This window comes from Amphibalanus amphitrite, unplaced genomic scaffold, assembly GCF_019059575.1.
Source record: "Amphibalanus amphitrite isolate SeventyFive unplaced genomic scaffold, NRLGWU_Aamphi_draft 000211F_arrow, whole genome shotgun sequence".
NCBI lineage: Eukaryota > Metazoa > Arthropoda > Thecostraca > Balanomorpha > Balanidae > Amphibalanus > Amphibalanus amphitrite.
Genome location: NW_024881706.1, coordinates 503,611 through 529,806, shown reverse-complemented (window position 1 = coordinate 529,806; position 26,196 = coordinate 503,611). Strand labels below are relative to the sequence as shown.

The following is a 26,196-nucleotide window of genomic DNA, read 5'->3' as shown; positions in this document are numbered from 1 at the left end:
GGAGCTAGGAGACTTGGTCAGCAGCTCTTACAAACACACATTAGCCCCGTAGAAGCCTTACCCCTTTGATCGTCAACACTTCGAAAGATATATCACTCAGGTCGCTGGAATGTCTCGTGAAGCGCAAAGCTTCATGTTCTTGATGCGTCTCGGTATACTTATTTCACCAGAAAGCTCTAGCCAATCCTTATCTTCACACATCCTTTCGCCAGAAACGTCCCAAAGACGTACTGTAAAATAGGGTGAAGTGTATTTCGTACTTGGTGGCGGCGCCTGCCGCCCGGTGCTGCGCGGTCGGCCCGCCCGACTGTAAATACCGCCGGCCTCTCTCTGACTACTACACGCTAATATACGGCCGTCCGGCTGCGAGCCGGCGGCGGCCCCAGAGGCGCCCGCCCGGCGCCTGGCAAGTAACACGGACGCCATGCATGGAAGAAGCCCCACGGCGCGGCGCCAGCGAGCGCCGGAACCGACACATCTCAGTTCAACGATTACAGCATCCCGCGCCGGCAGGTTAACGAAGTAACGACCCCCGCCGGTGCGCGGGACGGCGACACGGTACATTCGGCTCAGAGGACCACATCACTCCCGGCGCCACCGAGAGTCCCTCATGTAATGATGTCCCAGCGGCGAGTCAGACTCCAGGGGCGACGTCAGACTCCTGCGGTCAGACGTCAGACTCCAGCGGCGACTTCAGACTCCAGCGGTGACATCCGACTCCTGCGGTCAGACGCCACCGGTCTCGAGAAGGCACGAGTGCGCGCGTGCCGCGGCGCTCGGTCAGTTGGTGGCCTCCGTGGCCGGCGGCAGCTCCGAGGGCGGTCCGTCCCCGCCATCCGTGGTGGATTTGCGGTAGAACTGGGTCTGTAAGGACGGACAGAGGAGCGTGCTTAGCTAATTACTCTTGACGTGGGTCCGAGTTTCAAACCAAATCAGTGGGGAGGCCATTACATTTAAATCGCGTGCGACTTCTAGCATCCATCCCCAGCATAATGCTACGCATTACATATTGACAAAATTAATCTCTTAGTGACTGAGAAATGAACATTCCCCAACAGCCAGTGACTTTACAAGCCAAAGACTCCTGCTGACAAACGCCGATAACTCGCCCCCACAGCGACGTGTCTCGACACTAACCACGTTAGGCTCGTCGGGAGGGCCGCCGCCGACCGCCGGAGGATTGTTGCCGTTCGAGAACTCGTCCTCCGAGTCCTCCGATGACGAGTCCACAGAGTTCTGGTGCGTCGGGGCGCGGATGTCTGCCGCAAGGAAGGGGTGTTAGAGGGTCATACCTCAGTCCACGGAGTTCTGGTGCGTCGGGGCGCGGATGTCTGCCGTAAGGGAGAGCAGTGGCGGCGGAACACCTTCAATGAAGGGAGGCACTGCCGACTTTTGGTCCCATTCTTTCCATGCAACGCCCATAGGGCTAATGTTAAAATCCCAAAATCAAAGGGAGGCACGCCCCCCCCCCCCGTTCCGCCGCCTATGAGGGAGGAAGAGTTAGAGGGTCATAAGACGAGTTCACACAGAATTCTGGTGGATCGGAGCGTGGATATGCGACAGGAAGAGGAATGACTGGGGGAAGGGGGCGGTTGAGCCTACAGGGTTACACACAGACGGTAATGGCAGTGAAACAGTCACCAATAAGACCACGAGCCTCATAGGGACATTTGCTACTGCGGTCGAAGAGAAGAAAACTCAGTCAACCAACAATACAGCGAGGAAGCTAGGGCTCTGTATGTCTTCAGCCCCCGTCACTCCCCTGACGCAATCACAGCAGCAAACATGCAGTTCCACTCGCTGAACATGGGATCGGATAACTCTGGTTACAATGTTCGGCACCTGAAACACATAGAGCATTGCGCGCTGCGCAGTCTGCCCAGATTGCCATTCCAGCCCATAGACGGCTCTGAGGTATCAGTCCGAATTTCGCTGTCCCGTAACACTGAAAAGTTAACACAACAGACCACAGATGGCTCTGGCGTCAGCGCCTGAAACATACTGCGCCGCATGGTCCGAGCTGCCGACCCGGAGCCGTGACGCCTTGCAGTACTTACGACTAATGCTGAATACGATCAGCTCATACAATTCGAGCATAAAGACGATTGCAAGGTCCTAACATATCACCACAACCAATTACTCTGTACCGCAGCACTACACGGTGACCACAGTGTAATGGGCGGCTCCGACGCCATCACCCCACACACCGCGCTGAGAGGCGACTGACGCTAACCTCATGATGCTAGTACTGGGTCCATCCTCAGCTCTCCGCCGGTTCCTTCCATTCCTCTTCACCACTTCACACCTGACCCTTTGGCACAGCCGGCGGCTACAAACCCAGGACCCCAGAACCCTTTCACTCAGACAAACTCTAAACCCTTCCACTCACGCAAACCTCAAAACCTTGCACTCAAAGGAACTCCGAACCCTTCCTGATCCTGACTCACGCAAACCTCAACAACTTCCACTCGATCAAACCCCACTCAGGCCCCTAACAGGTCATTCATCATCTCCCACACCACACCGCAGATCGGCCATGTTCTCCGCTGCTGGCCATACCCTGTGGGAGTGGAGTGAACCAACACAACCACCAGCATTTAACCGCATCACAAACTCAATGAAATCCGGACAGCATGCCGATTCGGAATCTCCAAAACATAACCCATCCACGCAATAGTCCAGTCCAGTCCACACCAGTCCAGTCCGCCACGCCGTTCAACTTCAAACACCCCACACCACAGTCCCGCCGGCAGCAGCGTTAGCGGGCGGCGGGACTGTGCGGTGCGCGTCATCTCACCGAAGCTGTCCCACCACAGCGAGACCTGGGCCAGCGGCGTGGGTCTGCGCCGGTGCTCGGAGACCGGCGGCGGCACGGGCCGCGGGGCCAGGTGCGGCTGCGGCCGCTCACAGCCGTCTACGGCCGACCCCGGGCAGTCAGAAGGGTCACGGAGGACGGAAGACGGACGGCCAGCGACCGGTCAGTCGAGACACCGGGACAGAGCACAACAAACAGGGGTGGACATCAGACTGAGGTGTGCAGCCAACGACAGACGGACAGTGGCTTCGATAAGAACAATACGCAAAAATATGAGTTTTACCCCTCCCAAACTCGCAAGTCATAAAACGTCAAAATACATCAGGCGGGTGAGATGTGCATCAAGCGGGTGTCGCACTGACCTCGTCAGCCGCTCCGACCCCCCAGTACCGCCGTCCTGACCTCGTGCCTCTCCTTACTAACCTAGTGTCACCGCTCTGACCTCATGTACCATTGTACAGCCGTACTGACCTCGTGTGTCGCCGGCCAGCCGGTTGTCGTCGGCCTTGGCTCGGCTCAGCTCGTCGTAGCAGGTCAGGCAGACACGTAGAGGCTTGGACGACTGGCTGGGCAGAATCCACTTCTTGTTGGAACAGGGACCGCACACCACCTTACCGCACTTTCTGTGGGGAGAGAGGGCGGATCAGGCCAGAGGCATACACCATAAAATATGGAGAGGGGCGACAAACAGACTGAGACTGAGGCACCACTCGCAGCACCTCCTACAGGGATCACACACTGGCGGCATTACTGCAATGGCCGGACAGCGTCGTACAGTCTCTCTTGAAAGTAGCGCTCCACGGTGCAGCGGAGCCACCCCGCCCGACCGACGGAGGGCAGCTAAGTTCGAGAGTCACCGAGCCACCTGACTTGGGAGATGGATGAGGATGCGGGGAGGAAGGGTGACAGAGGGTCGAACCGATTTTAGACTTGGGTTCACCGGTTCTTCCTTTCCCGTGTACCGCTACTTTATAGATAGACCTATACACCTTCAGCCGAAATTCCCACTATTACCAATGTGAAGAACTTATATTTAATAGAGGAATACTAAATCACTGTTCCGCACCATATCAGCGATCAGCGCTGACTGCTGAGTCGTGAGCCCTGAACGGTGACCGGTGAGTCACCCCCTGTATAACTGACCTGCAGTGGTGGCGCCGGTTGACGGTTGTGATTGGGGTAGGTTGGGTGTGGTTAGGTTAGGGCAGGTAGGTTAGCTGGGTACCAGTGGCCGGTAAGCCGCCCCCTGTATAACTGACCTGCAGTGGTGGCGCCGGTTGATGATTGTGGTTGGGGTAGGTTAGGTCTAATTAGGTTAGGTCTGGTAGGTTAGCTGGGTACGGGGACCCGCAGTTGCTTCTGTACACGAACCCCAACTCTAGCCGTCTGTCCTGTCCAGTAACAACCGATAACATTGATATCGACTGCCGGTCCCTGTACAAGAGCAGCTGAGGTTTTCTGTGCGTGCCCTCTGGCAGCTTATCGTTGTTCCCTGTGAGGGTGCTGGGACAATTTACTCAGGGTCGCTGTACAGTAGCAACTGCGGGTCCCCGTACCAGTGGCCGGTGAGCCGCCCCCCTGTATAACTGACCTGCAGTGGTGGCGCCGGTTGATGATTGTGAACTGACTCTTTTTGCAGTGCATGCAGCTGCCGGCCTCGGTGTCGGGCACCCAGACGGCCGCGTGGTCAGTGGCGCCCAGCTTACCGCCTGCCCGGAGACACGTCAGGTCAGGTCAGATGCATACTAACTCGCTCTGCGCCCTATACTCATAACACAAAGGTCATGACGCAGACATCCAGACAGCACAAGGCTCTCTGTATAGGGCTGAAATCGATACACTTCGCAGCATGCCTTGCATGAAAATATATGAGCTTCAGCGGCAACCTACCTAAACTCCAACTAACTAGCGTATGACCAACGTAATAAAAAAACATGAGCAACCAGAAAGTTAAAGTTATCCATGTTCATGTTTTCTTCACCATGCATATCAATGTCACGTTCATTTTCGAGAACTACCCCAGGGACAATTGTTCCTCCCGCACTGATTTATGACGCAGACAGCCAGACTGCCGTCTGGTTGATTCGGTTGACCGGCCTCCCGTGATGTGTTTTTGTGTGTGGTGAGCTGCCTGATTGCCGGAGCAGCTCGGCAGCCAGACCGCCGTCACGGTTCAGCGCCGCACAATCCGAGTCTTTCTACCGTCAGCAGAGACTATCATCCGACCGAGACAACAATGCCATGGACCAGGTCAGCGCTAGATTCCCCTCAGCCACAATACAAACCGGAGCTGAGGGCGGAACACAAAGCTTAGTGACAAAGCCAAGGCCATTCGGCTAATAATGACAATTAACAGTGTGTCCGATTTTCAAACAATATATCAACATTTGAGTTCAAACACAGCGCTGAGTGCTCACTCACTCTTTTTGAGCAGGTCGTCGACGCATTTGTTGATGTGCGCCATCCACTCTGCCTTCTCGGCGGCGGTGGCGGCGTACACGGCGAACGACTTTGTGCGCGTGCGCACCAGCCAGCCGTTCTTGTACTGCGCGTCGTCCTCGAGCGACTCCAGTTTCACCTCCTCCAGCGGGATGATCCGCTGGCAGTTGTACTGGAACGAACCACAGAACAGTGAGACGGGGTCCGCTGGCAGTTGTACTGGATCGAACAGATCAGTGAGAGGGGATCCGCTGGCAGTTGTACTAGAACGAACAGCATAACAGTGAGAGGGGATCCGCTGGCAGCTGTACTGGAACGAGCAGCATAACAGTGAGAGGGAATCCGCTGGCAGTTGTACTGGAACGAACAGCACAACAGTGAGAGGGGATCCGCTGGCAGTTTAACTGTAACAGACAGAACAGAGAGGGGTGTGGCGCAACAGCTCAGTGACACTCAAACGCACACCCATATGTAACGCATTACGCACACCCATGAGATGACCCGCTGGCAGTTGTATTAAAGAGGCGAACAACAGGGAGTAAATAATATTTCATCAGCTGGAAGTTTGATTTGATGACCAAAGTAGAGGACGGAAGCTGACGAGGGTCCAATGCGGTAGCAATTATAATCACTGCGCCGGCATAATCCAATTAGGTAACAATAACAATAGACCATCTGCTTCTGAAAACAAACACCCGATCGCCCCGGCACAGATAGAATCACTATGTCCGCTTCATGAACAGCAACACTGCACACCTCCGACCGGCCTCTGACGTAACTCTGTCTCAGGGACCACAGAAAGAATTTCTACTGGAGGCGCTGAAACAAGCCCAATGCCACTTGCCATGCGATAACCCTGGCACTGCCCAATGCGATAACCCCGGCACCACTTCCCGGGGCACCGAAACCCCACCGGAACTGGTCCCGACCATATCGGAAGGAAGGAAGGGCAGATAGTGCAACTGCGGAGCCCGTCATCCGGAGCCCGGCGCATGATCTTATCACTGTCCGACCAGTTAAAAGGCCAGGAGCACCGCCCGGGGTCAGTTCACGAAGAAGCTCGGTCGGCAGAGTGGCACCCGCTGCTAAAGGGTCAGCGCAGGAAGACAGTCAGAGGTGCCTTCATCAGAAGTCGAAAACGTTCCACAACATCATCTCCAAGAGCTTATCTGACTTTGCAGGAGCAACGGAATATACCAGGCGTTCACCAGTGTCAGCAAGAGTCCAAAAACACCCCCAGAGTCCATCAGCGTCTCCAGGAGTCCGTCTACAGCGGCTCGCAGCCCCCAGCTCCCTCTGCGCCCCTTAGCGCCGGTCTGTCGCGATGGCTGTGCGCGGCTGCTGCGGCCCGGACCTGCGCTCCTCGGCTCGGGCCGTGGCCATCGTCTGTATGTCCTTCAGCGCCGTCCACTTGCCCGGGATAATCGTCGGCTGCGCCAGATTGGCCTCCGACCTGACGGCGCGCGACCTCCGTCCGGCCGGCGTGGCGGTGCGCTGGATCTGGGTGTTCGTGCCGCGGTTCGTGCTCCTCTCACTGAGTTCAACTCGCTACTGTTGCTCGCCGTGCGCCGCCGCTCGGTCGGCGCCGCGTTCGCCTGGCTCATCTACTACGCCATGGTATTGGTGCTGGTGGCGCTGACCTCGGTGGGTCTGCTGATCGGCTGCGGCGTGCTCTCCAATACCCACTCGGAGCTGCTGCGGCAGGTCGAGCCCGCCGAGAGAGTCGGTACCTTCGACCGCCCTGGCCCTGGGCCGGGGCCCATACTCAATGGCTGGCAACTGTCGGTGGCCTACGCCGCCTCAGTGGCGTGTGGCGTGCTGAGAGCGCTGGGCCTGCTGGCCAGCCCGCTCCTCTGGTACTGGTATGTGCTCGTGCACGCCTTCTACCGGGAGATCAGCGACACGGACCGTCCGAGAGGCGCGGCCCGCCACGGAACGGCGGCGAGGCGGCCGTGCAAATGTCAGCGCTGGCCACCAGCTGAACGAGACACGACACGGGATGACGGGCTGGGAGGGAGGGAGACAGAAACTGAGAGAGTGGGGGAGGCAGCAGATGGCAGGGTGAGGTGAATTAGGGGGTCGGAGCCAGACATCAAACCGTTTGCGAGTTCAATAACGGATGCATGTTTCGTGCTTGCTAATAACCACGTATGTACGATCCGCTTGTGCCAATCGCGTGTTTTATGAGTGTGCTTAGCTTGCTCGAGTTCCATGTAACCAACTGGCGCTCACCATGCTTCCCAGAAAATAACCCTTAGTTCTTCAGCTGCTCAGTTGCTGGGTTACGTAGTCGTAATTAGTCGTAATTCGTAATCAGTATAAGTCGAAACCCGTTAGTATGGATGTGTAATCGCGGGGTGAAAGGCATGCATATGAAGTGTGGACTGTGGAGTCATCGGAGTATAAATGGAAACATATAAAAAAGAGACCGTAGCTATGCACACTGTGGCTCGGCAGGTGGTATGTCAGCATGGACTGTCCGCAGTGTCAGCGCTGCATATCGAGCCGCGAACATGGCGGCCACCACAACGGACAGCGTCACTATCCCGTCACAGCGTCACAGGGCCGTCACAATCCCGTCACAGGGTCACAGTGCCGTCACAGGTCACAGCGACACCACGGTGCCAAAGGGCCGCAAACACGTGTCAGCGGTGACACAACGCACGAGGGTGGGCAAACGCTGCCTAATCGCGGCAGCAGTCCGCAAACGGCAGTGCAGGTCTGCCAACAAACCAGCCCGATAAGGAAGTCACGCTATGAACAGTGAATTGCCGAGGCGATATTCACAATGAGACGCTACATCTACTGCCGTCCACACGGACTGGCCAATGAGACATGCCCAGCATCCATGCGAGAAAGTTTATTTGACACAAGTGGGTAGTGTGGCGTTAGCAACACAAGACAAAATGTACCCCGAGCAAGCCGCAGCCTTCCTCTGGCCATACGGCGGGATACTATCAGTGAGAAGTTTTCAGTAGCCCTCCGAATACCGTTCACTTCATTTTAGAATATCAGCCACGCTCACGAGTAGAGCCTTGTTAGCACCTGACTAAATCAAAGAGCCCCTACGAGTTTCCTTCAATGATAACACCCCTAATCCAAACCCAACATCGGCCTTGGCAATTTGTTTACGACACAGTCCCAACCAATGTAGCGGCAATTAGGGACAGTACACAGCTGTTATCAGCACGCCATCACAACAAACCCCTGTCGCTCTGCAGTACTGCCAGTCATGCCGGCGGAACTGCGGCTCCCCGCCCGTGACGGGCCGGGCGGCGGACGGGCGGGGGGCGGGGGCGGGGACCGGCGGGACACCTGTGCGGGCGGCTAGCGTCGCCACCGCCCCGTGCCACCAGAACACAGGTGGCGCCGATGGGGCCGATCAACAGCCGATGCCGGGGAGGCACGGACAGGCGCACTAGGGTCAGAGTCTCGGGTGGGCTCACAGTGAGATTACAGGCTCATAGGATGACGGAGCCGGCAGATGACCATCAAACCGGGCTATCGGGCGGTCTGGGTAGTACAGCTGTGGACATTGTTCCCGCGCGGTGTCCCGGTTGCGCATACCAGTCTCCGGACGACCATACGCCAAACGACAACCGACCGCCTAAAGGGAACAGACAGATAAGACAGATAGTGTTGAGACCCCTTTCGAGCTCCAAGTTGCGTGAGATGCAAGACGAAATGTCACGTGTGAGGCTGGTCTACATCAACAGTCTTCAAATTAATGGCACAACACTTGAGATATCAAGCTCAGAGGTCAATCACCGTTGACAAGCGCCTTTGAACCTATCATGTGATGCAGCTCCTCAGCGGCAGCCAGCGCCCGTTTTATGAGATATCCATCATGCACTAAAACCGTGCAAGCTTTGTACCCGTGTGTTTGATCTCCCGTGAAGAGTCCCATTAACAAGAGATGAGCTACTCCAGCGATATACTACTGAGCGCGGTACAATGGGATGACGCTCCTTCACCGCGCCGCGCCGGCTACAGAAAAAGTCGTGCATTGTTTCAGCTGACGCATTATCATAGACCGCCCATCAATGACTCAGAGTTGACGCACGCCTGCCAGCCTCCTGCGGGTGGTGTCAGGGCAGGCATATCGGCCTTCGATCGGCGTGCGTGACGAGTTTCGGTCCACCGCACCGCCGTGCCAGGGGGACTAACAACCCCTGTCTGATCCACCAGCGGAGTCGCTGCGCACCAATACTGGCCTGGGTAGGTAGTCAACTCAACGGCCGAATACAGCGGATCCACACAACGGCCTTGCCCATAACGGCAGTACTGGTTGACAATCCCTAGCGGCAGTCTGGGCACTGGGCGGAACTCACAGACAGTCAGGCCAGTCTGGTTAGGCTCAACAGCCGGCCCCTCTGCACACCCTATACGGGTTATCTCTCCGTGCACATGGCGCAGTGTGGTAGCAAGGCCACGTTCGTTTACCGTCTGTGGAAATATGCCTTCAGTCTCCGAGTCACCGGTTTACATAAGCGGCTGTGCACACACGACGGCGCAACGGGAAGCTTTGAGTCATCTCACGATAAATAGCAAACACAATGCGGAACAACTAACTAGCAGTAGCACACTCTAGTCTGGTATTTAAGTGGTGCTTCAGCATGTTGAACTGTAGCATACAGTTAGGTACATAGTGCATAGTGCCTTACTGCGGAAAATGATAACAAGCGCCGAGCACCTGAATTCATACAGCATTCCACGGATGATACAAGTTGATCATATTTTTAGACATTGTAACCAAGCGTCCGATAGTTTGATTCAAAATTATTTAGGATGACAATATTCTTTTTGCCACAATGTGTTTACAATGTAATCTTAGCACGGGCTGGTCTCGGCCTCGTCAGTCCGACTCATCTTCCTTTGGCAGAACCCAGAGGCCTTTTAGTAAGATGATGTTTTGGGATGATAGAGGACACGATAGCTCCTGGACAAGCGCTAATATATCTCGCATGCGAATAAATGGGGATGCTAACCAGTACCTAACCATGGCGCAGCTTAGCTTAACTCCGTATCTGTTGTGCAATGTGCATGCAGTCTGAAAATACGTTCATCCAGCTTGCCAAGAATGGGAAAGTAAGAAATTAAGAAACATACGCGTATGGAGAACGAGAAGTTCATGGATCATCAGCCACGGATGGAGTTAACTGAACGAGACGACCCACCAGCCATGGAATGGCGAGATCGGCTGAACAATGAGCACCGACCATAGCGCACGTGCCCGGGTCGCGCGCAGCCGACGTCCGCCTGCAGCGTGCATCATCGCCACAGGGACTTCCACAGAGGCGATGAATCGATCATGAGCGGTGATAAATCTACAGCAGCTTCCGTGAACTGGGTGAAGTGCCTGCAGATATTGTCCGACCACTGAGACGGAAAAATGCAGTCTAGATGAATCAGACATGGGTGTTAAGGTATGATTCATACCTATTCATTCACATAGATATCAAGGTCCTAAAGCAACAGGATAGACCGATATGAATCGCATCAAAAGAATGCTGAGCTTGTATTATCTCGACAGTTGACACTGCCACAGCTGACCGTTACCACTTGAACGTCAGAGTTCAGACGTCCTGCCAGCATCCGTCCATCACAGACCTGACCACCACAAGTTTAAAGGCTGGAGCACAGCTCTCCCACGCGTGCACATTGCGTCTCCCAACTCGTAGCCCTTCGAGCTGCGAGCTGGCAACAAACGCGATTTGCACGCGTCGGAGCTGGGACATTCCATGTCAACCGGATCAGTCAAAACGGCACCTCCGTGAATTTCGAGCTGGGAGCGAAAAATATGCAATTTGTGTTCGAATGGGAAGAGCGATAAGCGATTTTCATGCGTAAGAGTTGTATTCCAGCTTTTACAGTGGTCAGTACAGTACCCTGTCCCATCAGAGGCTCAGAGCAGAGCTGCCGCAGCACTGGCCCCTCCCCTCCCCTCCCAAATAGTTACGGCGGCGGCTTCAGTTTCGCTCGGGCGGATCGCGTGGCGGCCGGAATGGTACGCCCCCGTAGCTCCCGCCCTAACCAGTCCACCGAACACGCCCCGGCAGAGCACCGACTTATGGCTAGTTAAGTCACTCCACGACAGACAGAACCGCTAGTAGCCGCTACACAAAGCACAGTGAACACTGAGCTCACGACAGACTCAAGCCACTCCACGACAAACGGAACAGAGGGGCACTGGAAACCACGGGAAACGCACAGGGACATTCCTTCAGATGGACTTCTGTGCTACAGAAACCCCAGCTAATCGACAGCTGCAGATAAATCACAAATAAGAGAAAAGCCAAGCAGTGTTCCACGGCTGCTGCGATCCATCCGGAGTCATTGACTGGAGCGGTTTACAGTTTCTTGCTTGCTACCGAACAGGCGGGGATCGGTAGGGCCAGGCTGAGATAGATGGGTGGGAGGGGTCCGGATCAGACAGGGACAGGCGGGTGCAGCGGGGGAAGGCGGGGACAGGCGAGAGAGGCGAGGGCAGACGAGAAAGGCGGGGACAGGCGCTGAAGGTGAGCGCGGAAAGGGCGGGACATGGCCAGCACGCGACCGCGGCCCGTCACAACTCACAACGTCATACCGTCACACGTGACGGGAGGGTACAACGTCGGCACGGAGTGACGGGATGTGGGCGGGACGGGGGAGGTGGCAGAGGCATGTTCCGGTAAACAGTCGACCTCACCGACCCCGAAACCATACAGATGATACCTTCCAAAGTAAACATTACGACGCTGGTCAAAGTTGTAAGTTTTCAATGCCATTGTTTGAGAGGAGTGATAACAGCCAATGATAGCGATCAAGGACACGGCCATTTATGCAGTCATATACAATTCAATGACCAAAGAGGACGCACAAAGCACACCCTATGAAACAAACACAGAAACCTCCCGGAGCAGCGTGCTCACCTTTTTCTTGCTGATGACGATGTTGCCGTAGATGAGGATGTCGTTGCAGAGGAAGAACTGGCGCGGCTTGGGCTTTTTGCGGCACATTTTGGTGAGCACGCCCTCGCCGACCAGCACGCGGCCCTGGACGGCCAGCGGCTGGCCGGAGCTGCCGAAACACTGCTCCACAATGGCGATACGCCGCGTGTTCGCCTCGCTGTTCACTGAAACGGCGAGACGTTCGTCAAACTAGCGGCGGATTGACATTCGCGAAACCGCTACACTATAAATAGGCAGGCATTCACAAATCTGCCGCTGAGAGAGGGGACACTCACTGGGCCTGAATCTGCGGCTGCTCGCAGTGAATTCAGCGAATATCTGACCAGCGCAAACAAGTCACTTTAAGAAAGATTGCACAATGCCACCTCTTGCCTATACGATCAGTGGTCCTGCTTTTACAATATTTTAGCAAGCACCTTGGTGCCGATACACTTTTTTGTTGTCGGCTTGACAGTGCTGTCAGCAGATTCGGGTCCAGCAAGTGTTGCCACACATGGCAGTAGATTCGTGAATCCGCTGCTGGTAGACGGACATTCGACGAGCCCGCTGCGGGTAGTAGCATATCTGCGGGTAGGAGAATGTCTCTCTACGAGCAGCGGATTCACGAAAATCAATCAGCAGTTAGATTGACCAACGTTCGAGGTGGAGCACGGTGTCGTCAGCCGGCCCCTCCGCCATGGCGGGCCGCAGTCACAGCGAGGGTCGCCGCCGGGTGGTGGCAAGGTCACAGGTTCACGGTGACACTGCACGGTATTGTCGGAGCGTGCTGGTGTGGTGGATCACCCACACATCACGACGAGCGTCACTGGCGCGCCCGGGTCACACTGTGCGCTCGACAGCGTCACGCCGCGTCCGGGTCACATCTCGGGCCTGGTGGTGCCCACTGCTCACTGTTCAGTGCTTATTGCTCAGTGCTCACTGCTCAGAGCTCACTGCTCACTGCCCACTGCTCAGTGCTCACTGCTCCGCCGGCCGAGTCACACCACTGTCAGTCAGCACACGACACGTTTGGCCGGGGCATCCGAGTAGGCCGCACCGACAGCCGACACCACAGCACCAGAGCTGAGCACACCACAACACCACCGCGGCCGCAGCCAGCCGGCGCGGCTCGGTGCCGGCCGGTGCCCTCTCCGCGCTCTGCCTGGGTGTGAGCGTCACGCGGTGGTCCCGGCCGGTCGGCACGAGGCGGCTCCGTCCTCCGCTGCTGGGGCACGACTGACTGACACCGCCGCGCGCCTCTGTTTACAGCGGGCGCGCCGAACGCAGGTGGACACGCGACACCTGACTCGCGGCGCCGAGGTCGACCGGCGCGGCGGGCGGGTGCGATACCGGCCCGTATCTGCCGACCTGCAATCTGCGCGGCAGCGGGAGACCCCGTGTCGAGCTGACTGGTCGGACCGGGCCCGCACCGGCCCGTCCGTAATCCCCCACAAGGTTAAACGGCTGTGATCCGCCCGGTCACGGTCATCGCACCCACATGCCAGGGCAAGGGCCGAACATTACCGAAATGATAGCGGTGCTAGCTGAGTTATGGAAACAAACTTTTTCTAGACATTATGCACATGTTTCAGGCATCTCGAGTGAAGCTGAAATCAATTTATAAATAAATCCAATTATCATACAGCACTGTCCACGAACGATCGATTCGACTGACCATGGGATAGGTTTCATTGGGGTTTCATTGGGATTTGGGGCTGTGTAGGGCCTTGCTGTGTAGTGCGTAGGTTCCATTGGAATTTCAACTGCTCTTTTTATTCATGGAAAATGGCGAGCAGTTTCCTCTAGGCCACTCAAATTACACGTACGCTACCGCGATTGAACCCAACCGTCATAATATTTATCTCCCGGCATGGTTATCGCTATAACGTATGATTCAAGAAACCCAACGTCGCATAGTCCATTTCGTATGCGGCAATGCAACTCGGGCTGTGTGGTGTGCTGACGGATTCTTTCGACATTGTGTAAACAGACCGGCGTCTGGCGACATTCGGCCGCCGCATACAAGGCGCTCCCCAGACCACAACAAGAGACCGCCTCCTCCGAGAACCCATCCCGAGGCACTGCACGGCGTCAGACTTCAGAGAGTCGCGACCTCGTGTCAGACGACACCGTGGTGTCGGGACCACGGACACGGGCCACAGGTCACGGCCACGGGTCACAATGCACGGCCACGGGTCATGGATCACGGGACACGGGACCATGGTCACGGATCACGGGACACGGGACCATGACCACAGGTCGCGGGACACGGCCACGAGTCACGGGTCACGAGGCCGGCCGGTGCGTCAGACACGGTACACAGGTGACTCGCCGGTGCCGGCTGATGAGCAAACAGTCTGACTCGGCCCGGGATGTGTTTGTGGTCCGGGGAGCTCCAGATTGTGGCAGCTCAGGTCACTGAGCTTTTTTAGTGGAAGATCCGCTCGAAAAGCTCAACAAGATAAGCTCAAAAGTTCTGTGAACTTTATCTTTTCGATCGGGAAGCTCAACGAGCGCTCTCCTCACGCTCACAGCTCCGCTCGGTAGCTCAAAGGACATACAACTCCATTCGAGAAGCCAACACAACAGCGGTAGCTCCGCCGCTGCCGGCGCCGGCTGTCAGTCTGGGCCGTCCCAGAGCGGCCTCCGGTCGCCCCCGAGTCGAGCGATGCGGGAACGGAGCGGCCCGGGTCGGGTCGGGTTTTCTCCGGCTGGATGCCAGGCGCGCTGCAGCCGGCCGGGCCAAAGGTCGCCCGGCCGCGCCGCCGTGGTTTGTGGGTCACCACAGACGTCGGGCGGGGCGGAACGGGCCGCCACTGGGCTTGGAGGCACGCTGGGCTGGTAGAGGAAGACTTGACGGCACTCTTGGCCAAAGAGCTTGATGTGAATATCGCATCACCCTCTGGCCGTCAGCCCACGTCAGCCGCGGCTAAGACACCCACGCTGCCATCCAACGTGTTCAATTGCTCAATGCTCAGTCGATCGTATCCGCCACTGTTGACAATAGATCCGGCAACGTCTGGTACTATGTCAGGCGGGGATAGCAGCGGCCTCTGGGATATTCAGCCTTCCATGACATATCACGGCATCAACATTCCACAGGAAAGGGACCGCCTATTGGACCAACCCTCCTCCCCGCTCCCGCCTCCCTCGTTTCCCGGCTACTGCGCCTCCCCTCCCCGCAGCTGTTGCAACTCTCTGTCGGCAGCCCGAGGTGGCAACTGGCAACGGGTCTCTGTGGCGCGGCAGCCGGCGACGTGCCAGAACTGGGGTCAATCCCCCCGGGACATCCTGCAGTCAGAGGGCAGTCCGGTGTCCGAGAAACACTCAGGCGATTGATGCGCAGGCCGGCGACCAGCTGAGTGTGTGGTGTGACGTCACTGAGAAACCTCAGTCGGTGCAAGCAATCAGTGAAAATGTCCGATAGAAGTAGAGCAAATACCAGACGTGACTCATTCAGTCTTTATTTGGATGACAATTTGATTGAGTCACAAAGACGTCTACACCTTAACCACTAAAATCCGTGGGCCCCATCGTTATCCGGTGCGTTATACTTCACCAGATGAGTTATAACTTATAACGCAGCACAAAAATACTTTACTGATAGCTGAAGCCCCACCAGGCTGCAATTGAGCGAGACGATTGATTGGGGTCGCTGACGGAGGCTCGGTCTCAGTCCGACATCACCCGACGTCAGGCCGTTACGGGACATCCGCGCAGCTGAGCGCCGAAAACACGTAACAAGTGGCGACCGAGACCGCCGGCCAGCTGTGATCAGACTCGGCCACACCGCGGCAGAGGCCAGCCGGCGTGTGGTCAATGAACGGCGGCGGCCTGCCGTGCGAAGGTCAGGGGCGTACGGCAACTATCGTCGGAGGTGCAGAGCTCCCACGGAGGTCAGTGCCGGCGGCCGGTCCCCTCCCGTGCCCAGTCGGTGGGCGGCTGACCCTGCGGTCGGCTGAATCAGCCGGAGGCCAGTCCCAGCCCCCGGCAGACAGGCGGCAGGACACGTGACACCGCCGGCGGCCGGCACGTGACCGGTGTGTCATCGGGCCGAGACGGGCGCGGTCCAGCGCCGGCACGAGACGTGGATCCAATGTCAACAGATCCGGGAGCGGCCCAGGTGACCAGCAAAAGCCAACGGAAAGGAAGGAAATTATAGCGTATATAAAAACTAAAAAGACTAAAACAGCTTGAAAATAGTTGAAACAATTGAAAAGAAGCGAAGTACAGAAAGTAGCTCGCCTATGTAAGACCAAACATGTCGCTGAGAGGACAAAGCTTGTTCGGTGCTCACGTTGCTCGAACCGATTCAGAGGTCTGTAAAATGCAGATAGACCCTAATGAAACAAACTGCAACCAATTTACGGATACTTCAGCACACCGTGTAACCAACGGAAATCTGCAAAACTTTCATCGGCTGGAAACTAGTTTCGGCGGAACTTTTGGTGAGCTGAGCGGGCGTTAAATTATCTTGTTTGCGTCGGAAGACCACTGATTGATCAAACAGGCTGGCTCAGCAGCGCTCGCAGCCTCGCGCGCTGGATGTGGATCGGTCAGAGGCGGCCAGAGCACCACTTATTGAGTGGAGTCACCGCTACGCGCCAGCCAGTCACACAGGATCACAGGGGCAGGAATATGCACTATACAGGCCTATTCCAATATAAGATAATCGTTATAAGAACTAACACTATGCCAACAGGAAAAACAAATTAACTTAAACCTTAACCCTAGAACGCCTAGGGGGGGGGGTTGTATCAACCCCCCCCCCCTGAGGTTTTTTCGAAGTGCACGCTAAACGGCTTGTCGTAGCGGGCTGAAATTTTCAATACCCTCTGGGGCAACCTTTGCGCATCTTTTGCCAAAAAAAAAAATTGATCGGGTCATGTCAGGTCACGGAGTTATGACGTCATAAGAGGTACAGCCTCCGGCCGGATTTTCACAAACTGAGTGCCAACGCCCGAGGTTTCCTGCCGGTGGTACGGACATCGGTTGATGGATCGTGATGAAACTTCCCATGCATGTTGGGGCAAGTATTGGCTATCATATGGTATAAGAAATTTGACCGGGTCAGGTCAGGTCACGGAGCTATGACGTCACAAGAGGAACAGCGTCCGGTACTATTTTTGAAAAGCGCCCGAACCACTATTTTGCTAATTCTTGTCACCTCAATGGGAATATGCAGCAATATTAGCTTCTATAGGGAGCAAATTGACCTCCCAAATCCAAAAATACAATCAGATTTCAAAAATTTAAATTTTGATTTTTCGAATTTCTGCCGCCGACTGTGACCTTGCCGACTTCCGGCGCTCCCAACGCGCCATTTTTAGAGCTAGGGAAACGAAATACATACCAAACGATAGAGAATTGATCAAGGAACACGATAGTGAAGGTTTCAAGTCGATATCTCCCACCGTTTTGCCGCAATCGCCGCCGAAAGTTGAAAAAAGTCTATTTTTCCGAAAATTTGACCTTTGACCGGTCAAAAGTAGGTCAAATGTTGACCTAGGACCAAAAAATATACCACCAATCGCGAGATCTCGTTGAGAGCAATCCGTTGGTTTTTTCCGCTAAGCTCTACGACCTTCCGTTTCGAAACGCCAGGGGGGGGGGTCGTAACAACCCCCCCCCCTGGTCGTTCGTGTTATGAGAAATGGCCTGGTCGTGCGAGGGTTAAAACATTCAAACAAAATATGAGAAAAGGCTCATTTCGGAGTTCGGACATCTAAAATACTTCGACAAACATAAGAAAACAAAGGGAATCTCATTTCCCACCACAAACTAACCCACTTTGGTCAATTTCGTGGACCGCAGTGGCGGGGTGTGGCAATTATTGCGTCCCCCAGACAGTAACAAAGCCCGTCGGCCGTCACCCACAATAGCTGGTGTCGTTTCCCGTCTGGTGTGACGCTGGCCAGAAAGGCAGCCCACAGCTGAGACCGACAAGTGGCATGCCTTTGTTGTTACGAAACCCGCCGAAAAACGCCAGGCGGGGAAACAGGGGACCAGGTGCATCAGCTACAGAGTAGAGAGTTCGTTCTTTGGAGACAGGGCGCCCATTACGGCTGTATCGTACGCAGCGGCGACAATACGCACTCCATGCAGTGCCCGTATCGACCGTCAGGGAAGCCACAACAGGCTCAATGTGCAGCACAAAAACGAACGGGGTCAATACGACCGACGGCGAGCGATGCTGCGGGCGAGCGAACGGGACTTCGAAGGCAGAGAGCTGGCTGCGAACGGTCGTCATCACAGCTGTGATCAAAACCGCTCAACAAAGCAGCCAGCAATTTCAATCACCGAAACATAACAGACTGTGAAGCGGTTTACACCACCCAGAAATCACGCTGACCATGGCTCCTCTTACCGGTCATGTTTTAAGTTCCCGGAGCACGCACCACTTGGACCGCACTCACGCGCCCCACCGCAGCCACTGTCGGCCGACCTGCCCGTGCCGTCCGTCCGACCGTCCCAATGCCCGGCCTTGTTGTCGGTTTCCGGCCGGCCGCGGAGCGTCGCATCGTCACCGCGGCCCCTTCCTGCCGCTCTATGGGTCACCGACTCCGGCCGCCCACTCTCGCAAACACTCAACTGTCCTTCCTGTCTGCCCGCCCTCCCCTCATCCTGCCGCGGCGCAGAGGCGAGCGGAGCGCGGGTGGCCGAACGACCGCTACAACACCCGGTCAGCTCTGCACACGAGGAGAGCAACTGCTCTCAAACGCCCGTGCAAGGTCTATTGTTCCTGCATGCCTGTGCAGTGTGCATGAGGATACCGCCGCTGCAGACTGTTATTCAAAGACACGTCTTACTATGTCCATGAGCTCCTATTCGCCAGCCAGCCATTTTTGGCATGTCCTCAGTATCCAAATTCTAGGTGCACAACACGGAAATACTTTGCGACAGTCGCGTGCGGCGCAGTCAGTCCAGTAATGCGATACCGATGGCTGAGCCGTGTCAGCGGCTGCTGATCAGTCAACAGGTGCAATCAGCATCTCCGGCGGGTCAGCTGAGCTGAGCTCAATGCGGACGGATCAGCACAGCGCCTGTCGACTCTGTCCGTGTCAGCAGCGTATCACCTTATCCCGGACTAATATCTTGTGACCAGCAGCGAAACGACTAAGCAACGTCACGATCCAAATATTCAACCAGCCATAGGATAGGAGAGAAAGTTCAGCAAAGGATCTTCAGGAACCGTGACCTGCCTGGTATGCCCACGACGGTGTGACCTGTGTCTAGTGAAACGTTCTTTATGAGTTTAATACCCACATAGGTTTGTGAGACAAACCCAGCACCAACTAAGCACCAGATCACAGATGGATTGCTGACAACAGAAGTTCAGAAATAGGCGATTCACCGCCACGCGGCCAAGAGCTGCCCAGCCTCCACTACGAGCCGGAGAAGTCGGTACCGCCCCTCCGGTTCCGCTCCCTTTCTCGTTCAGACGTCTGACTCAGAGTCGGCCCTAATCTGACTCAGAGTCGGCCACGCGCGCCGAGCAGTGACGCCGACCGGAGGCCGTGACGCAGCGGCCGGCCGTCACGTCACGGCCGCCCTGTGACACCGAGCGGCGTCTCCGGAGCCCTCCCGTCCGGTCAGCCGGCCGACTGACCAGAATGACATGAGGCGGACACTCCCACGGCCGGCACGACAAATGGAGGTGATCACGACAGCAGGGTCACGAGCATAGTGGAACTTAGAGACAGATGCCATGAGCATAGTGATGTCTCGATAGACATACATAATCACAACAGCAGGATCATAACAATGGGATCAAGACCATCATGGGACAAATAAAAGGGCGGTCACGATAGTCAAGAAGAAAAACAATTATGTCACGCTGTAGCAGCAACGTTGGTTGATCGCAAATGAATCCTTTCATGTCAAAAGGAAAGGCACCAAGTCACAAACATACGGATATTTTCAGTTTTGTTGACACTTAGCAGCGGAACTGCTCACCAAAACATCAATGTTTGCATGAGGTTCACTTTCCGGTCAGTCAAGAAAGACCACCAGACAGAAAACCATACATAGCTACGGACATACACACAGATAGACCGCATGCGCGGCGTTGCAGCGCCGTTCAACTTTCCCCGGCCAGCAACTTTGCACAGCTCTGTCTCAGTGTCACTGGCTCGGTCCGCCCACCGCCCGGTAGTCGGTCTCAGCGGCCGGCCCGGCCGGCTCTGAGAAATTTCACGGCAGCGGCCGACCGCACCGGGCTCGCCTCCGACACCCGGTGAACCGGCCAGGGGAGCCAACGGGTCACCGAGGCCGAGAACAGACGCCGGAAAACTGCGACAGTCTGGGCTGGACCGGCCACTGTCGGGAGCCTGGGCTGGACTGGCCACTGTCGGGAGCCTAAGCTGCACTGGCGACAGGCGAGTTGGATTGGACACCGAGCTGGACTGGCGACAGGAGAGTTGGATTGTAGACCGAGCTGGACTGGCCACTGTCGGGAGCCTGGGCTGGACTGGCGACAGGCGAGTTGGATTGGAGACCGAGCTGGACTGGCCACTGTCGGGAGCCTGAGCTGGACTGGCGACAGACGAGTAGGATTGGAGACCGAGCTGCACTGGCGACAGGCGGCTGCCTGAGCTGGAAATGGAATGGCAGCGGACGAGTAAGATTGGACACCGAGCTGGAATGGCAACAGGCGAGCTGGAATGGCCAGGCTGGACTGGCGACAGGCGAGCTGGATTGGACACCGAGCTGGAATGGCGACAGGCGAGTAGGATTGGATTGGAGACCGAGCTGGACTGCCGAAAATGAAAACACGGCCGAGCCAAGACTCCATCAACGGAATGGTTTCTGCGCGGGACGTTTTTGTATTTTCACGAGCGTTTCATGGCAAAGCTGCCCCCAGGCCCCAGAATGCCGAAAACCCAGCCGTTATCATGAAAACTGTCACAGCTTTGGTAGTCAGACATCCACCGCAGCAGCGTGACATAGCCGGGCGTTCCGTGAACAGGTTTTGCGTCCCGCTGGAGGGCGGAATTGATGACGTCACACCGGCAGTGTGTCCGTCAGAGAGGCGATAATGCAGAGTACTGACTCGTCACGGTTGGAACAGCCGCGGTCACACAGAGACGCCTATGACACGGGCGGAATGTCCGCGCTGCAGTGTTGGAGGACCTCCGCCGCAGGGTTAGACTCGACAGCTCTGAAGATGGGCGATAGAGACGGACGCTAGAGACGGCCGCAGGGAGGGAAGAAGAGATGGCCGCAGTCAGAGAAGAAGAGACTGCCGTAGTGAAAGAAAAGCAGATTTCCGCAGCGAGAGAAGTCACAGATGAGTCACAGGTCCCCCCGAGATAGTGGTCCAGGCGGAAACCGATACGTGCCGTGGAGGCCGCTTCCGCCTCCCAGTCGACCGGTCGGTGTCTGCGTCAGTCCAAGTCGGGAGCAGCCGTAAGGAGATAAGCTTAGACCTTTCCGGCCTGGCAAAGAGCTCACGACGACGGGTCGGTCTCCGTCGTTGCATGGGCGATGCTCCTGATGAGCTCACGGCAAAAAGATCTGCACCGGTCCAGTAACGGGTGAAGAATTCACGACCCACGGGTCGGCACCGGCCCAGTAAGCCGTAAGGGGTGACGAACCCACGGCCACGACCAGTGTCGTCACTCGTCACCGGCCCAGTAAGGGCTGACGGACTCACGACCCACCCGCTGACGGGGTCTGCACTAGTGGTGCCAATTTCATGAAATTTCAATTCCAATTCCGATCCAATTCCAAGAAATTGCCAAGTAAATTTCCAATTTTGTCCAAAGCGGGGGCTATTCCAATTTTTAACGATTCTTGCATTTTTTGCGTAAATTTTAAAAGTGTTTAAAAGCGTTTTAAAGGGACCCTCCCACCTTTAAAAAAGTTTATGAATTGGCATGAAAGTGATGTCGCTCGGTTCAGAAAGAGCGAAAACGAATATCTACCAAATTTCACCGAAAAATATTCACCGGTTTTCAAGATATTAGACTTTTACTTTTGTTTACTTTTTGGGATCTCCGCTGTTCCTAGCGACTTTATTTAAAAGTGCGGCATTTGTTGCGCGCAACGCAGCATATACCACCGCGTGCTACAAAACGTTTTAGTCAAACATTTAACGGACGTTCGAAAGCCTGATGACGTCATCAGATTTAAGTGCCTATACCAATACATTGTGGCACTTATTTGCACAGATGTCAAAATCAAACTCAAATTTCTTTGCGATGAAGTAATTGCTGGAGAAACGGTTTTCACGGCACTGATTTTCAAAGAACGTCCATCAAGATGGCTATCTCAACTCAAATCTAATGTTAAGGTGGGACAGTCCCTTTAAAGGCCTCCGTTTTAAAATTTTAAATTTTAAAGGCCTTGTGTTCCGATTAATTTCCAAAAAATGTTAAGAATTCCGTCCAAATTCCAAATTGGAATTGGACAAAAATTGGAATTCCAAGAAAAGAAATTCCGATTGGCACCAATAGTCTGCACACACACATACACGGCCCGCAGTGCAGTCAGCTGAGCAAACATCCCGGGACGCCGGGTACCGACACGACCGCACCAGCACGGGCACAGTCAACGTGGAATTAGGTACACAGCCATGAGGTCTATGTGCAGTAGATGCTATTTTGCTGGAAATATATATTCCATATGCTGACTACAGGTTTCTAAGGGTCTTTAGGATCACACGATGTCAGACCACACGGAACACACCGCATGGGGCTAATCGGACCATATAAAAATAGGTATATCAATTATCAATATCAATAATTCTGTCCACATTCAACAAACCAGAGAGCGGGAAAAGAGATATTCTAGAGCAGTAGGTAGAAAGTCAGATCACTGACCAACACAACTATTCAAATGAATGAGGAATTCTTAAAGAAGTCCGAACTATAACTCAAATCAATTCACCCAAATTCCAAATACCAAAACAGTGACAAGAAATTGGAAGAATATGAAAAATAGCATGTTATATCGAACAAAAAAGCAAGGCCATGATCATCCATCTAGTCTAAGAATTTCGCAACGAGATTAATTGCTTATCTAGCAAGGTTATTAGGTAAAATAAAGCACCAATTTTAAGTAATTTTGCATTCCATTATCTAATATAGTGTCACGAAAACGACCGTTCGGACAGGCCCGTTTCGCGGGATCTCCTCGCGTTTCGAGATCCCCGAATCAGCATGGAAATTCCAAGCGAAAACGTCCCATCCGAACGCAGGAGCTTAGGTATGGAAATGTTAGGCTTCATAAAAATTAAACACTTTAAGATACAAGGTGGGTAGATAGCCAAATTTCGATTCATTTTTGGTAAATGACACACAACAAAACTAAAGCTTTGACAGAGTGTCATTTCTAATCTTCCTCAGGTAAATGATAGTAATTTGTATTCGTTTCGGGCTACACTGAGGTAAAAATTGTTAAAAACCAAATATTTCGGCTTTATGGAGTAGCCATGTTCACTGGTTTGACAATGCTGTTTTCTCGTTCCAACTGGTTTGACAACCAGTGAACAAGGCTACTCAATAAAGCTGAAATATCTGGTTTTTAACCATTTTTTACCTTAGTGTACTGTGTAGCCCGAAACGAATATGAATTACAAAACTAAAGCTCTCAACTAAATAGCACTAAAATACGTGACTTACTTTGAAGAAGACTTTTAGAGGCAACGTGGCCTTTTATAGTGTATCCTACTAATTCAACTGAATCGGTATTCTGATTCAATCGATGTCATGGATGGTCATGGACAGGGATGGGGGAAAGGCTACTGCTAGCAATTACTGGGTTCCCAAATGCCGATCGATTGCAGCATCAGTGCTGCAGCATCTTCATCAGGGTCAGGACCGTTCAGCAATTCTGACTTGTCCATCCGTGGCCAGAACAAAAGAGGTCAGCAAGACGGTCATTGAGCTAGTGTCGCAGAAGGATGCCACAGATGTAATGGCAGAGCTCACTAATTCAGACGCTGAATACGAGCAGATAGGAGCTCTCCCAATCAGTGACTGGCTGCCCTCAAAGCAACTTTGGAGCAAAGTCTGAGAGAAATTAGCGATAACAGCGGAACCGGGGTGAAGTGACTAAGTGACGTCTTGAAAACATTGTGAAATAGGGAGCAGCTAAACTTGGCATACACTGATCACAGGTTTTAAAATAATGGCGTAGAGGTGTCTGAACCCATCCTAATGAAGAAACAGTAAATGCACTGGTCGAGGCACAGTTGTATAAAGGCCAATTGGGAAGAAATGCTAGTCAACTTTAAATGCTTTCTTCACAAATTCAATCATTTTACTGCAAAGGAAATAGTCTAAGAATGGCTTTTGGTTGCCTCTTTGTTTATGGTAAGCTAAAAGCCACAAAATAATCTGTCAGTAGGAAATCCTTCTTACAAACTTTTTTGACAAGATCGGGATTCCTGGAGCTCAAAATCAAAACTTAAAGGATCCTGGGATTGGATAAGCATTCCGGAATCATATCTATTAGTCACTTCTTATTCTTTGTGGTTTAGGGCACGTAGCATCTCTTAGTCACGAAGAGTGCAGAAATAACAAAATCATCAGAATACTATCAAGACAATATCCTGAGGATGAGAACCAGAACCAAAGATAAGACACCTCATTTAAGATACAACTGAAATGGGGACATCATACAAGCATACAATCTGAAAATAGACGTGAAAATATTTTAAACGGGAGCATTCACTCCTTTCATTTTTGCTGCGATAAAACATGAAATTCACCAAATAACCGTACCGAACCATACTGAAAATGCACATGCATGATTAACAAAATACATACCGAGTCTGTCAACCATCTTCTTTCTGGATTCGTCTTAAGGTCTTCAACGTCTTCAAATGAAAAATAACGTCGACACTCGATTGTCAATAGCGTCAATAGACTTGATTGCGATTGCTATTGTAACAGGTAGTTCTGCTAAACTGCACAATAATTTTAACTCTGCAATATGTTTTCACTTCTTTTCAATATGAGTCTTCTATTCGTGGGAGAAAAACTCCATAAACCACAATAACAACCCCTCCCTCGCACACACCCAAGGCCCGCACGGTTTATATAGCCTTGGCCCGCACACACCTCCCTCCGCAACAACTTTTACTTGTTCCTTTTACTTCAAGGTTGAATGAATAAGAGAGAGTGAGATGGCTATTGGGCTAAGTGCCAAACGTTATCATATGACGTCATTGGAATTTGCATTTAGTATCGGGTTTATTGTAGACGCCTTTTTCGACATAAAAAAGACGTGCAATGTGTAAATTTATATAATATTTTGCTAATGAGAGATGAGGTTCAGCCCTCTTACCAATGTCTCTTCGTGAAGATAAAACTTGACTTTTGAGTGCACTTTATAAGAATGCAGTGGCGGCGGAAGGTATTCTAGGATAGGGGTGCAAACGATATTGAAGCGCCCCTTCCCGCTGGGCGCCCCTTACCATGCCGATGGCCGTCCCTGCACTGGAAAATCAGTTTCGCCCCTATACAGGCGCCCATAGAAGTTTGCAGAGTGCTATTCCTGGTCATAATCATCTCCCCAGTAAAAAAAAAAAAAACGCAAAATACGCCCTAGCACTAGGGGTGTAACCGCCCATACGGACAGTGCAATTTTACAGGCCCCAATCTCGGACCTCCCTTAACATTCATATGTTGTAAACGGCAAACCGCCCCCGATAAATGTTACACAAACTAATTTCCTCTCGCATATCGGCCATCAGGCGCCCCTTTTTGTCGCATGGAGCCTGCAACGCTATAAGCCCTCATATGTTCGTGTTGGCGTTCGGAGGCTATGGCCTTCAAAGACGTCTCCATAAATGTTTCTTTTTCGTCCCACACACAGGCGCCCCTCTTTCGCATGCAGGCGCCCCTCTTCCGCATGGCGCGCTTCTCGAGTAGCTGCGCCCTCCTAGCCTTTATCGCCTGGCAAGATTATATTCGACAGGGTCGGCAGCATCTGCCTTTGTTTCAGATAAGGATGCCCTCCACTCTTCAGCATATCAAAAGATACTTTTCCCACGTCATTGCCACC

At 53.8% G+C, this 26,196-nt stretch overlaps 1 protein-coding gene across 3 annotated transcripts; it reads right to left on the bottom strand.

The window, feature by feature from the left end:
* Positions 1-231: 231 nt before the first annotated feature.
* Positions 232-25,263, bottom strand: LOC122385199 (pleckstrin homology domain-containing family F member 2-like). Of its 3 annotated transcripts, XM_043373314.1 has the most exons (8): positions 25,243-25,263; positions 24,957-25,197; positions 12,166-12,368; positions 5,237-5,426; positions 4,407-4,524; positions 3,287-3,438; positions 1,138-1,259; positions 232-864 (listed from the first exon to the last, which is right to left on the bottom strand). In XM_043373314.1, exons 2-8 carry the CDS (start codon positions 24,970-24,972, stop codon positions 781-783), a joined length of 885 nt encoding a protein of 294 aa, XP_043229249.1. In that variant the 5' UTR covers positions 24,973-25,197; positions 25,243-25,263; the 3' UTR covers positions 232-780. The 3 variants fall into 3 exon arrangements, with proteins under 3 accessions (XP_043229249.1, XP_043229250.1, XP_043229248.1); XM_043373315.1 differs by lacking the exons at positions 24,957-25,197; positions 25,243-25,263 and adding an exon at positions 18,551-18,888; XM_043373313.1 differs by lacking the exons at positions 24,957-25,197; positions 25,243-25,263 and adding an exon at positions 12,840-13,560.
* Between the last annotated feature and the right edge of the window lie 933 nt (positions 25,264-26,196).

Bases quoted from the DNA above. Each gene is read 5' to 3' on its own strand.
- LOC122385199 (XM_043373313.1), bottom strand. From the start codon at position 12,882: ATGGCGGAGGGGCCGGCTGACGACACCGTGCTCCACCTCGAAC. The intron at 4,525-5,236 runs GTGAGTGAGCAC...GTCTCCGGGCAG, and splicing joins CGACGACCTGCTCAAAAAGA to GCGGTAAGCTGGGCGCCACT. The intron at 865-1,137 runs GTTAGTGTCGAG...CCGTCCTTACAG, and splicing joins CTCCCGACGAGCCTAACGTG to ACCCAGTTCTACCGCAAATC.